This window comes from Stegostoma tigrinum, chromosome 35 (assembly GCF_030684315.1).
Source record: "Stegostoma tigrinum isolate sSteTig4 chromosome 35, sSteTig4.hap1, whole genome shotgun sequence".
NCBI lineage: Eukaryota > Metazoa > Chordata > Chondrichthyes > Orectolobiformes > Stegostomatidae > Stegostoma > Stegostoma tigrinum.
Window position 1 is genome coordinate 5,726,659 of NC_081388.1, and position 12,474 is coordinate 5,739,132.

Sequence of the window (12,474 nt, forward strand, 5' to 3'; positions counted from 1 at the left end):
GTTCCACCGAAAAACCAGCAACGAAACATCAAATTTCGCAGCCACCCATTGTCGGAACGCTGCTCTTACAAGTGGGTATATTTCTTCTTTAAAACAGAAAAAAAAGAACATCAACAACAAAAGATTGGAAAAGGTAGACCATATTCCCCCTTATCCCGTGGCTCCAGAAATAAGGAATTGAATACAATCCCATCAAGGCTCGCCTCCTGAAGCTCTGCACCCCCAAGGTGCAGGAGTATCACAGACATTGGTACTGCTGCTCGAGTCCAGAATTCCGATGGAAAATATCCGAGGGATCTCCCCCACCGCGCCCCCCCCACCAAACTCTATCCCTCCCAGGAGCTGACTGCTGGGCTATTTCCTACCTGACCAGAGGGGTCGGGAGCAGATATGATGCAAAGCGGGGGTAGGGGGGGGGCGCTAGTAAATGCCAGAAAGGGCCTCTCGTGCCCTGCTGCGTAAACCCCACCCATCGAGAACGCTCATCAATCAGCGAGTCGCTCCGGACAAAGGGCCCACTCCAGGAACTCCGAGCCTCCGGGAGAGAGGACACCAACTTGGCACACCCCCTTCCCCCTGCCACCCCCCCCACCCAACCAATTACCCCCTCACCACACTGCAGGGGAGGGGGGTACGGGGTGGGGATTGCATTGTCAGAGCAAAAAGTTCGGCTTTGCGAAGGTGTCACCTCACCTGGGATCTTTGTGTAACCAGACACAGAAGCCCTGGGGAGGTGGGTGTGGGGGTATATTCAGGGGTATTTGGACTGGAGGTGGGGGTGTATGCCTAGGGAGGCCGGTTTGGGGGATCTGGGGGTTGCGATGGGTGGGGTGGGTTTGTTCAGGCACCATGTTCACAAGGTGGAGTGCTCCCGAGAGCCGGACACTCGCTGGCTGGAGGTCAGCATCTGCTGCATGAGAATGTGTGATTTGATGGGATCCTGGAAGGTACTGCCGCGGTTACAAGGCCAGCAGAGAATTCTCCGGAAGGTGTGCAGCATCTCCTCGTCTCGGTATGAGTAGATCAGGGGGTTGATCAGGGAGTTCAGCTCGGCCAGCAACAAGAAGTACTTCTCCACCTTCAGGATGTCACAGCTTCGGCAATCCACCCCGTCCAGGAGTAACACCACCAGGCCTGGGGTCCAACAGATCACAAACGCACCTACAACAACGGGCACAGGGTCAGAGACAGAGGCCAAGGCCGCGCGGGGTCAGAGACAGAGACCGCATGGGGTCAGAGACAGAGACAGAGACCACAGGGGGTCAATGGCACAGGGTCAGAGACAGAGACCACACGGCACAGGGTCAGGGGTACCACGGGGCTGAGTGGAGCAGCTGTGCACCAAAACAACACCAACTCCATGCCCATCCCTCAAGCCCCTCCCCAACCCGTGCCCACTCTCCAACCCCGTCCCAATGTGCCCCATCCCCACCTCAACTCTCCACCCCCCCCCGACCCCAACAGCCACCTTCCTGCTTCTCCCCCACCCCCCCAACAACACACATTCTGATTCCTTGCCCACTCTGGTGTACGGGTGACTCCAGCTCCACAGCAATGAGTGTGACCTTTCACCGCCCTCTGAAATGGTTCAGTACACCCCTTAGGTCAGGGGTGAGGGTTGGTTTTTTTTGGGGGGGTGGGGGGGGGGGGGGGGGTTGATAACTGGAAGGCAGCTTTGTCAGGAACGCCCACCTCCCGGGATTTCCAATGGTCACGTTTCTCCTTTAATTAAAAAAGGAATCGGCTATACTTTGTCATTGACTTGGAGAATTATTTCAATTCAGACTCCACAATTCCCAACAGGATGTTTATCTTCCAATTAAACAATTGGAATTAGGGTGAAGGGAGGAGTCCGAGGAACAGGCTTCATTGTGCCATTCAGAAACATGGATGCAATTTCTGAGCCAAACTGTTTGCTTTAGCTCCTCCAGGCAAGGCACTATTGGAATTTCACCAGGAATCTCTCTCCCTTTCCTCACTTACAGCCTGCCTGCACCTGTCAGTTTTCTAATGGACCATCGTTCTTATATAAACTAATCCAACCCTCTATAGCACAGAGGGTTACAACCCAAACTATTTTCTATCAACCTGTTAGTACGTGTTGTAACACACAGTAGGCAGAACTGGCAGGGTTTAAACTCAAACCTTCCAGCTCAGAGGACACTCCTGATGTTTTACTTGGCCTTTTCCGAGCCCACTGTAAGATCGTTAATTGTGGCTCAACAGGTAACACACTCGCCTCAGAGACAGAGGGCTAGGAGTTCAAGCCCCACACCAGAAAAATCGACCAAAATAAAAACCAACACATCACACCCAGTGCAGTGCTGGAGGTCAGCAGAGGCCAGCGACAGACAGTGACACAGGCTAATGTGTACAGACAGCTCTCCCTGAGAGAGGGACAGGAAGGAAGCATGCTGTTTAAATTTGACATTGTGCAGAAAAGATTTACGGGGGGCAGGGGTTTAAAAAGGATTGGCTTACTTTGCCTGGAGCGCAGGAGGGCTGAGGGCTATCAAATCATGATGGGCATGGATAGAGTCAATAGAGGTGGTGCTGTGGGGGGAGTCCAAAACTAGACAGCATAAGTTTAAGGTAAGAGGGGAAAGATTTAAAAGGAACTTAAAGGGATAACTTTTTCACACAGAGGATGTCGCCAGAGGAAGGGATGGAAGCTGGTACAATTCTAACATTTAAAAGATATTTGGAAGTGCTAATGAAAAGGAGGTTTAGAGGGATATGGGCCAAATGGGACTAGATTAATTTAGGACATCTGGTCAGCATGGACAGGCTGGGCCAAAGGGTTTGTTTCTGTTCTTTATTCATTCACAGGATGAGTGTCACTGGCTAGGCCAGCACTTACTGCTGTTGGTCTGAAGTCACATGTAGGCCAGGCATGCCATCCCTCCCTGGTCCAGCCTACATGTGATTCTACAGCTACAGCAATGTCATTGACCCTTAATTACCCTCTTAAATGGCATAGCAAACCACTCAGTTGTATCAATCACTACATTTTCTCAAGAAAGAAATGAAACTAGATAGACCACCTGGAATTGACCTAGGCACCAGAAAAGACAACAGATACAGCCCTGTTGGCCCTCCAGAGTCCATCTAACATTCATGCCACACAAACACCAGGCAATGTTTATCTTCAACAGATAAACTGATCTCCACTCCTGGACATTCAATGGTGTCCCTATCACTTAATCTCCATACTATCAACATCTGGGGGTTACCATGGCCCAGAAACTGAAGCAGACACATCACATAAATACAGTGGCTGCAAGAGCAGGTCACAGACTAGGAACTCTGCAATGACTAACTCACCTCCTGACTCCCCAAAGCCTGTCTGCCATCTACAAGGCACAAGTCAGGAGTGTGATGGAATATTCCCCACTTGCCTGGATGGGGGCAGCTCCAATAACATTGAAGCAGCTTGACATGATCCAGCACAAAGCAGTCCCCACTTGATTGGCACCACATCCACAAGCATCCACTCCCCCCACCACCCACACTCAGTACACACTGCTGCTACTGTCTACAAGATGCTCTGCAGAAATTCACCAGAGATCCTCAGACAGCGCCTTCTAAACCCAAACCCACTTCCATCTACAAGGACAAAGGGCAGCAGACATATGGGAACACCACCACCTCCAAGTTCCTCTCAAAGCCACTCACCGTCCTGATTGGAAATATCTCATGATTCCTTCACTGTTGCTGGGTCAAAATCCTGGAATTCTTCTAAAATCCAGTGAGTAAAGTCCCATCCTGTTTATCCTTTACTCATAAGACAGTCCCTCCATACCAGGGACGATCATGATGAACCTTCTCTGAACTACCTCCAATAAAATGATACCTTTTCCTTAAGAGAACCAAAACTGCTCACAGCTTTCCAGTTGTGGTCTCACCAGCCCCTTGTACAGTTGCAGTAAGAATTCCCTACTGTTATACTCCAACCCCTTTTAAATAAGGGCCAACATTCCATTCGTTTTCCTGATTCCCTGCTGCCCCTGTGTGCTAGCTTTCTGTGTTTCATACACAAGCCCCTCCCTAGTCCCTTTGTATCACAGCTTTATGCAGTTTTGCTCTATTTGAATATTCTGTTTTGTTCTTCCTTCCAAAATGAACGCATTTTCCCACATTATACTTCATTTGCCAACTCATTGCCCACCTTGTTAACACCCTCTCAGTCTGCCTTTTCACCTCAGACAGAAAAGATTGCAAATGCTGGAAGCTAGAGCCAAACATTTTGGAGCTGGAAAAGCATAGCAGGTAGACAGCATCCGGAGGAGCAGGAGTGGCAGCATCTCAGGTTGTGAAACGTTGACTTTCCCAATCCTCGGATGCTATCTGACCTGTTGTGCTTTTCCAGCGTCACATTTTCTACCTTTCCACTTATTTTTTGCGTCATCTGCAAACTTGGCTACAGTACATTCACTTCCTTCCTCTAAGTTAGTAATACATATTGCGAATGGTTGCAGTCCCAGCACTGATCCCTGTGGAACTCCACTGGTCACAGGTCACCAACTTGTAAACGAAGCTCTTACCCCCACTCACTGATTCCTGCCCATTAGCCATTTCTCTATCCATGCCAATATACTACCTCCACACCATGAGCCCTTAAAAGTTAATCTTTGAGATATCTTGTAGAACATGTTCTCCAAGTCTAAATACATCAAACCGTTTCCCTGTATCGACTCTGCTTGAGACTTCCTCAATAAGCTCTAATAAATTAATCAGACACGATGCCCCCTTCCCGAAGCTATGCTGATTCAGTTCGGATTGGATTATGATTTTCCAAATGTTATATTTTTTACTTCCAACATTTTTCCAACAATTGACATTAAATTAACCAGCCTACAGCAACCTGCTTTTTGCCTCTCCTCTTTTTCGTAAAGGGCTGTCACATTAGCAGTTTTCCAGTTCTCCAGAACTGTTCTAGGATCTGGGGATTTTTGGAAAATTACAACCAATGCATCCATTATCTCTGTAGTATTTCTTCTAGGATCCTGGGAAGCCGCCATCAGGACCCATCTGCCTTTAGCTCCATTGGTTAGTCCAGTACTACTACTCTGGTGATGATAATGGTATTTAGTTCTTCCCTCACATTCTTTAGTGTTAATGGAATGTTCAAAGTATCTTTTGATGTAAAAACTGATGCAAAATATCCATTTAACTGCTCTGCCATTTCCTTGCTCCCCATAACCATCTCCACCCCAGAATCATTTTTGAAGAGGACCATATTCACTTGGAACTTCTCTCCCTTTTTATTTATTGAAAGGGGCTCTTGTTGACAATTTCTACATGCCTCACTGATTTCACCTCAGCATTTAGTTTCAGTTCTTTCCTTGCTAGGTTCAGAATTTATCCATTTTCAGGGCTATCACTGACATTTTCATTATGTGCTTTTTCTCCCCCCAACTTTATACTTCACTTAACTTCATTGTTGGTTTATCCCTCAGTCTTTTGTCCTCACTGGGACATTTTCTTGCTGAGAGTCACAAATTACCTCCTTAAATAGACGCCACTTGCTGTCATTCCTCCTAATCAATCTGCCCAGTCTACTTTCAGTTAACTCCATTTTAATTTCATTGTAATTCCCTTTATTTAAATTAAACATAGCTGTTTTTGACCCTAGTTTCTTACTCTTTAACTGAGTATTAAATTCTATCTTGTTATGATCACTAATTCCTCAGGGACATTTCATTCAGAGGTTATTTATTACCCATTACCAGATCCAAAGATGGCCTGCTCCAAATCATATTAACCTAAAAAGCTATTCATAATGCAGTCCATGATTTGGTTGTCATAGCTACCCTTTGCAACTTAACTGGCCCAGTCAACAAGATTAAAATCACTCAATTATTCTAGAGTCATAGAGTCAGAGTAATACACCGTGGAAACAGGCCCTTCTGCCTAAACTGGTCCATGCTGCCCTCCGAGTTCCAATCGCCCACATTCGGTCCATATCCCTCTAAACCCTTCCCATTCATGTCCCTATCCAAACATTTTTTAGATGTTGTTGTACCTGCCTCAACCACTTTCTCTGGCAGCCCATTCCATGCACCCAACACCCTCTGTGTGAAGAAGTTGCCCCTCAGGTCCTTCTTCAAACTATCCCTTCTCAAGTCAAAACTATGCCCTCTAGTTTTCAATCCCCCATCCCTGGGAAAAACTCTATGCATTCATCCTATCTATGCCGCTCATGATTTTATTCACCTCAATAAGGTCACCCCTCATTTTCCTACTTTCCAAAGAATAAAATCGTATCCTGGCCAACCTCTCTCTCTAACTTAGGCCTACTAGTCCTGGCAACATCCTCGTAAATCTTCTTTCCACACTTTCCACTTTAGCTATGCCTTTCCTATAACACGGTGACCAAAACTGTACACAATACTCCAAGTACGGGCTCGCTAATGACTTATATAACTGTAACATAATGTTCCAACTCCTATACTCAGTGACTCAACCATTGAAGGCCAGCATGCTAAATACCTGCTTCACCACCCTGACTATCTATGACGTTGCTTTCAATGAGCTACGCGCTTGTACTCCTCAATCCCTTCGTTCTACAACACTCCTCAGGACCTTACCATTTACTGCATAAGTCCTAACTTAGTCTGGCTTTCCAAAGTGCAGCACCTCACACTTATCTCTATTGAATTGCACTTGTTAATCTTCAGCCCACTTACTCATCTGATCAAGATCCATCTGTAATTTTTGATAAACTTCCTTGCTACCAATGATACCTCCTAATTTTGTATCATCTGCAAACTTACTAACCTTGCCTTGTACATTCACATCCAGATCATTTATGTTAATAACTAATAACAACTGACGGCAGTGGCCACTAATCAGAGGCCTCCTGTCCAAGATACCAACCTTCAACCATCACCCTTGCTTCCTACAATCGAACCAATTTTGAATCCAATTAGTTAGCTCTCCCTGGCTTCCATGCGAGCTAACTTTCATGACTAGTCTGCTGCGTGGGACCTTGTCAAAGGCTTTCTTTAAATCCACATAGACAACATCTGCTGCCCTACCCTCATCAATCCTCTTGGTTACCTCTTCAAAAAAACTCCAAAGTATTTGTCAGACATGACCTCCTGTGCACAAATCCATGCTGATTATCCCTAATCAGACCGTGAGTATCAAAATGTTGGTTGATCCTATCCCTCAGTATCCTATCCAATAACTTGCCTGCCACTGATGACAGGCTCACTGGCCTGTAGTTCCCTGGCTTGACTTTGCTACCTTTTTTAAACATTATCCATCCTCCACTCTTGCAGAACTCCATTTGTGGCTAAAGATGAAAAAAACTCTGTAAGGGCCTCTGCAATTTCTTCCCTAGGCTCCCACAACATCCAGGGATGGACTTAATCAGGCCCAGGGGAATTAATACACTTTAAGGCTCTATTCTTCTGAAATGCCCCACTTCGTTGATTAATGGCCTTTCCCACAGTGTGGCTACTGTCTGTGTACACAATTCCTAACAAACATCTCTTCTTTGCTGTTTTTTGCCTCCACTCAAAAAGACCCTACACTATCCAAGCTTCAAATCATCTTTCAACTGTACTCACAACAACACCACTACTTCCTCAGGAGGCTAAGGAAATGCAGCATGTCCACGAGGACTCTCACCAACATTTACAGATAGAATGCTTTCTGTGGTCTATCTGGATGCATCATGGTGCGGTACGGCAACTGCTCTGCCCAGGGCCGTAAGAAACTACAGTGAGCCGTGACTCCAACTACCCTTCTTGCTGCCTCAGGGATGCAGCCAACATCAAAGACCCCTCCCACCCTAGTGTAATCTCTTCCAACCTCTTCGCGTTGGGCAGAAGATGCACAATTTTAAACAGACGTACCTACCCTAACCCTAATCCTTCCCCACTATTAGACTTCAGAATGGACCTCCCCAATATTAATTTTAAATCTTTATCTCGCTCTGTGCGCCTTCTCTGCAGCTGTAACATTGTATTCCCCACTCTGTTCTACTACCCTGAAGCATTTTGTATGGTATGAGCCACCTGTACTGCATGCAAAACAGATAACTTTAACTGTGCCTAGGTACATGTGACAATAATAAATCAAATCATTGCCTATTAAAAGCACTCCCCACCCCTCCTGTCTCTCCAAAAGGTCAAATAACCCTGAATGCTAATTTCCCAGTACTGATTCTCTTGTTAACATGCTTCTACAATGTGATCATATTTATTTACCTCAATTTGTACGGTCAGTTCATCTACCTTATTCCGAATGCTTCACAATTCATAGCCTTGTGTCTTCCTTTTTAATCATTCCAACCTTTCCTCACCATTTAAAAGACAGCCCACCATGACACTGCAAGATTCCAAAAGGAGCAAGGACAAGGGGGCAGAGCTGATCACTGGGAGGATAATTAGTAACCAGGACATTGACTTGGCTCCCATACAAAATGGTGCTGGGAGATTTGGGCCCACCTGACAGGCCTGTGGGATTAATGGAGAGACAACATTGCAGACCACGCAGCACTCCTGCACTGGAGCACTGGCCGGGAGTTTGAATCCCTGTCCTACCTGGGGTGGGATTCGAACCCACAACCTTCGAGTGCGCAAGAGAGACGGGTGGTACAGCCAACCCCCTGGGGAGCCACTGTTCCCCAGGGATTCTCCTGGGCAAGGAAGGCAGGGGTGTCTCAATCCAAAGAGTCAGGTTTGGAACCGGGGTTTGGGGGGGGGTGGGGGGGGGGGGCAGGGGAGTGATTCATCTCAGGCCATTCCCCCAACCGCTCCTGCTTTCTCAAAATATTTCATGGCAGGATATTGCAGACACACTCAGGAGCACTTCCTGTTAGCAATGACGCTAATGACTGGGAGGGGCTTGCTAACAATTTCTCTAGCGGCAGCTTGATGGCCAATCATAGGCATCAATGCTAAAGCCCCAGCTATTCACGTGATATATTAATGATTCCAGTGAGGGATCTATTCAGTTTGCAGATGATAGAGTGCTGGGAGGGAAGGGGTGTTGTGAAGGGGATGTAGAGGCATTTCAGTGTGATTTGAGCAGGCTCAGCTTGTGGACAAATGCAATACAGTGAGGATAAATGTGGGGTTGTATCAGAGATAACGGAGAATCCGAGATAACAAAGCGTGGAGCTGCATGAACACAACAGGCCAAGCAGCATCTTAGGAGCAGGAAAGCTGATGTTTCGGGCCTAGACCCTTCATCAGAAAAGGGGGAGGGGGAGATGGTTGTGAAATAAATAGGGAGAGAGTGGGAGGCGGATCGAAGATGGATAGCAGATAAGATAGGTGGAGAGGAGACAGACCGGTCACCTTCATCAGAAAAAGGGGAGGGGGAGATGGTTCTGAAATAAATAGGGAGAGAGTGGGAGGCAGACCGAAGATGGATAGCAGATAAGATAGGTGGAGAGGAGACAGACCGGTCAAAGAGGTGGGGATGGAGCCAGGAAAGGTGAGTGTAGGTGGAGAAGTAGGGAGGAGACGGGTCAGTCCAGGGAGGACGGGCAGGTCAAGGAGACAGGATGAGGTTAGTAGGTAGGAAATGGGGGTGCAGCTTGAGGTAAGGCTTGAATGTGGACTGTAATCCATTGAGGATGATCTGGTTCCGTGGGCAGGTGCTGAGGAAGGTGACGTGGCTGTGGTACCTAGTTTGCTTCAGGACATGGTCGAGCAGCTTCAAGGCCGAAGAGACTACAAGAGAATTGTGGTGGGAGAGAGATCCCCTGAGGTTTGTCCGGAGGGAGGAGGGTAACTTCTTCAGGTTAGGCATCCCTGGAAGAGGCTTCGCAGTGAGGTTAAAATAGTATCAGAGATAATGGGAACTGCAGACGCTGGAGAATCTGAGATAACAAGGGCCTGCTGTGTTCATCCAGCTCCACATCATGTTGTCATAAATGTACGATTATCCACTTTGGTCACAAAAACAGGAAGGCAGGTTATTACCCGAATGACGATGGGTTGGGAAAGGGAGAGGTGCAATGGCACTTGGGTGGTCTTGTGCACCAGTTGCTGAAGGTGAACAGCAGGTGGGGAAGAAGGGGTGTTGAGATTCAAGAACAGGGATACCTGGAATGTTTTCAAGGAGGAGCCAGATATAGTTCTTAAGACGAATAGAGATTAAAAGGGTATGGGGAAAAAGCAGGAACAAGAGGCTAACTTGAATGATCAGGATGATCCTATCGAAAGGGGGAAGCAGGATTGATGGGTTGAATAGCCCTGCTGCTAATTTCTACAGTTCTAAATCATTAAAAATGACACCAACTTGTCAATGGATGGCTGTAACACATTGCAATGTCTTTGTAGCCAGGAGGGCAGCAGGAAATTGGGCACATCCTACTCTCCAGGCCCAGTCACCTCATGGGACCAACTGCCCAAATGTTTGCGGGTCTGGGATGGCCCTGCTCAGTGATATGGGGCAGAATCCAACAATCTGAGTGGGCGTCATCCTCAAACAGAGGGAAGGCTGAGCACTCTGACCTTCACCGCCCCCCAACTTGGCTCTCCCTGTCTCATCGATATCCTGCCGGCCTCCGGATGGACAAAGCAGCTAAACAAAGGAGGGGGGGGGGGCTTCGTTCCTAATCCAGGACGTGACCATCCAACAGTCAAGATTGAAATTCTTCAACTAATCCAAAACAACAGGGTGGTGTTTTAAGCGCTAATTTATGGGTGAGTGGACGAGCCTTGTTTTTGGGAGAACAGTGACTTGGCTCGCGTATCTTTAATTACACAGGCTCTGATTACTGCCCTGCTCCTTGTTGTTGGTGTGTGACCACCAGAAAGCTCAGACTTTGAAAACACAGGCCCAAACACTGCCACTCCTACAAAAAGCCTCCCCTCCTCAAGCTGACCTCTCTGTGGTTACATCAGTGAGCCCAGCTCCCTGCTGTTAAAGCCAGGCTCCTCAGCCTAGTCTTTTTCTTCGGGGGGGGGGAAATAACAAGGAACCAAATTCCATAACATCATCAGCAGGGAGCTAACTTTCTGTCCGTCAACTGACGGCTGAATTTGAACGCCCACCCCCCACAGCCGTGTATCTAAACGTTTGGCTGTGTACTTTCTCGGCCTAGTCGCAAGGCTTCGGGCCCCATGAGGTAGCGTGCAACAGTGGAAAAAAAAATCATTTGAGCACCAACCACACACCCACCACATTTCAAAGGTCATTTTATGACGAGATTCCTCACAGTCCTGGAAAACATGTTGGTGGTTGAGAGATTAGAGGGTGGAATAAAAATTAAAGCTAAAAGTAAACTTGGCAGAGCACATTTTCACTCATAGCCACAGAGCAACACACATACAGAGACACAGACAAGAAACGAACAGTCGGGGGCAGATCCGGCTTTCCCAAGCTTGCTCTCCAGCCTTGGTAACTCCATGAGACACCGCACTAAGCTGGGGCTATTCTCTCTACAGCACCCGCGCCCCTCCTCTCCAAACCCCCACTGCTCCCAACCAAGATAGCACCTTGGGTTACAAAGCAACTGCAAACTAACAAAAACCAACCCAAAATGCTCAACATTGTCAAACAAACAAAACTGGGCACGGAGCAGATTAAATTTAAAGCACATCTTTTTAAAAAGAAAGGAGAGCCAGAGAAAGGCAGAGATATTAAGGGTCTTCAGGCACCAGCAACTGGTCCACTGAGGGTCAACGATGAGACTTGTGGAGATATTTAAAAGAGGCAGTCGATTTTGAAATATTCAGGGAAATGATGGTAAGGTTGAGGGGGATCAAGGCCTGGGACAGATTGGCTGTGATCTTGTTGAATGGCAGGCCAAATAGAGAGTATTATAGAACAGATGGTGGAGGCCGGCAGGGATGGAGAAGGTTCAATGGGGGCTACAGGGTTTGGAAACAAAACTGGTGAGATTTTCAAACCATTTGCTAGTGGGCCTGCCTGGCTTCTTTCCCAACATCCAGTCCTTGACCAGAATTGCATGCAGTATTCCAAAAGTGGCCTCACCAATCTCCTATACAGCTGCAACATGACCTCCCAACTGCAATGCTCAATGCACTGGCCAATAAAGGCAAGAGCGCCAAATGCCTTCTTCACTATCTTGTCCACCTACAACTCAATTTTCAAGGAACTATGAACCCTCTCTGCAAGGTCTCTGTTCGGCAACACTCCCCAGGATCCTACAACTAAGTGCATAGGTCCTGCCCTGATTTGCCTTTCCAAATTGCAGGGCCTCACATTTATCTAAATTAAACTCCATCTGCCACTCCTCAGCCCATTGGCCCATCTGATCAAGGTCCCGTTGTACTCTGGGGTAGCCTTCTTCACTGTTGTCTGCACCTCCAACCTTGGTGTACGTAGAACATATAGAACATAGAACATTACAGCACAGTACAGGCCCTTCGGCCCTCGATGTTGTGCCAACCTGTTATACCGATCTCAAGCCCATCTAACCTACACTATTCCAAGTATGTCCATATGCTTGTCCAATGACGACTTAAATGTACCTAAAGTTGG

At 47.3% G+C, this 12,474-nt stretch overlaps 1 protein-coding gene across 2 annotated transcripts in view; it reads right to left on the reverse strand.

The window, feature by feature from the left end:
• Positions 1 to 622: 622 nt before the first annotated feature.
• lpar2a (lysophosphatidic acid receptor 2a) overlaps positions 623 to 12,474 on the reverse strand; it is a 57,592-nt gene continuing 45,740 nt past the window's right edge. For both annotated transcript variants that reach the window (XM_048522021.1, XM_048522022.1), the window contains exon 3: positions 623 to 1,161. In XM_048522021.1, coding sequence (XP_048377978.1) covers positions 854 to 1,161 — 308 coding nt within the window. In that variant the 3' untranslated portion in view covers positions 623 to 853. The remainder of the gene's footprint in view (positions 1,162 to 12,474) is intronic.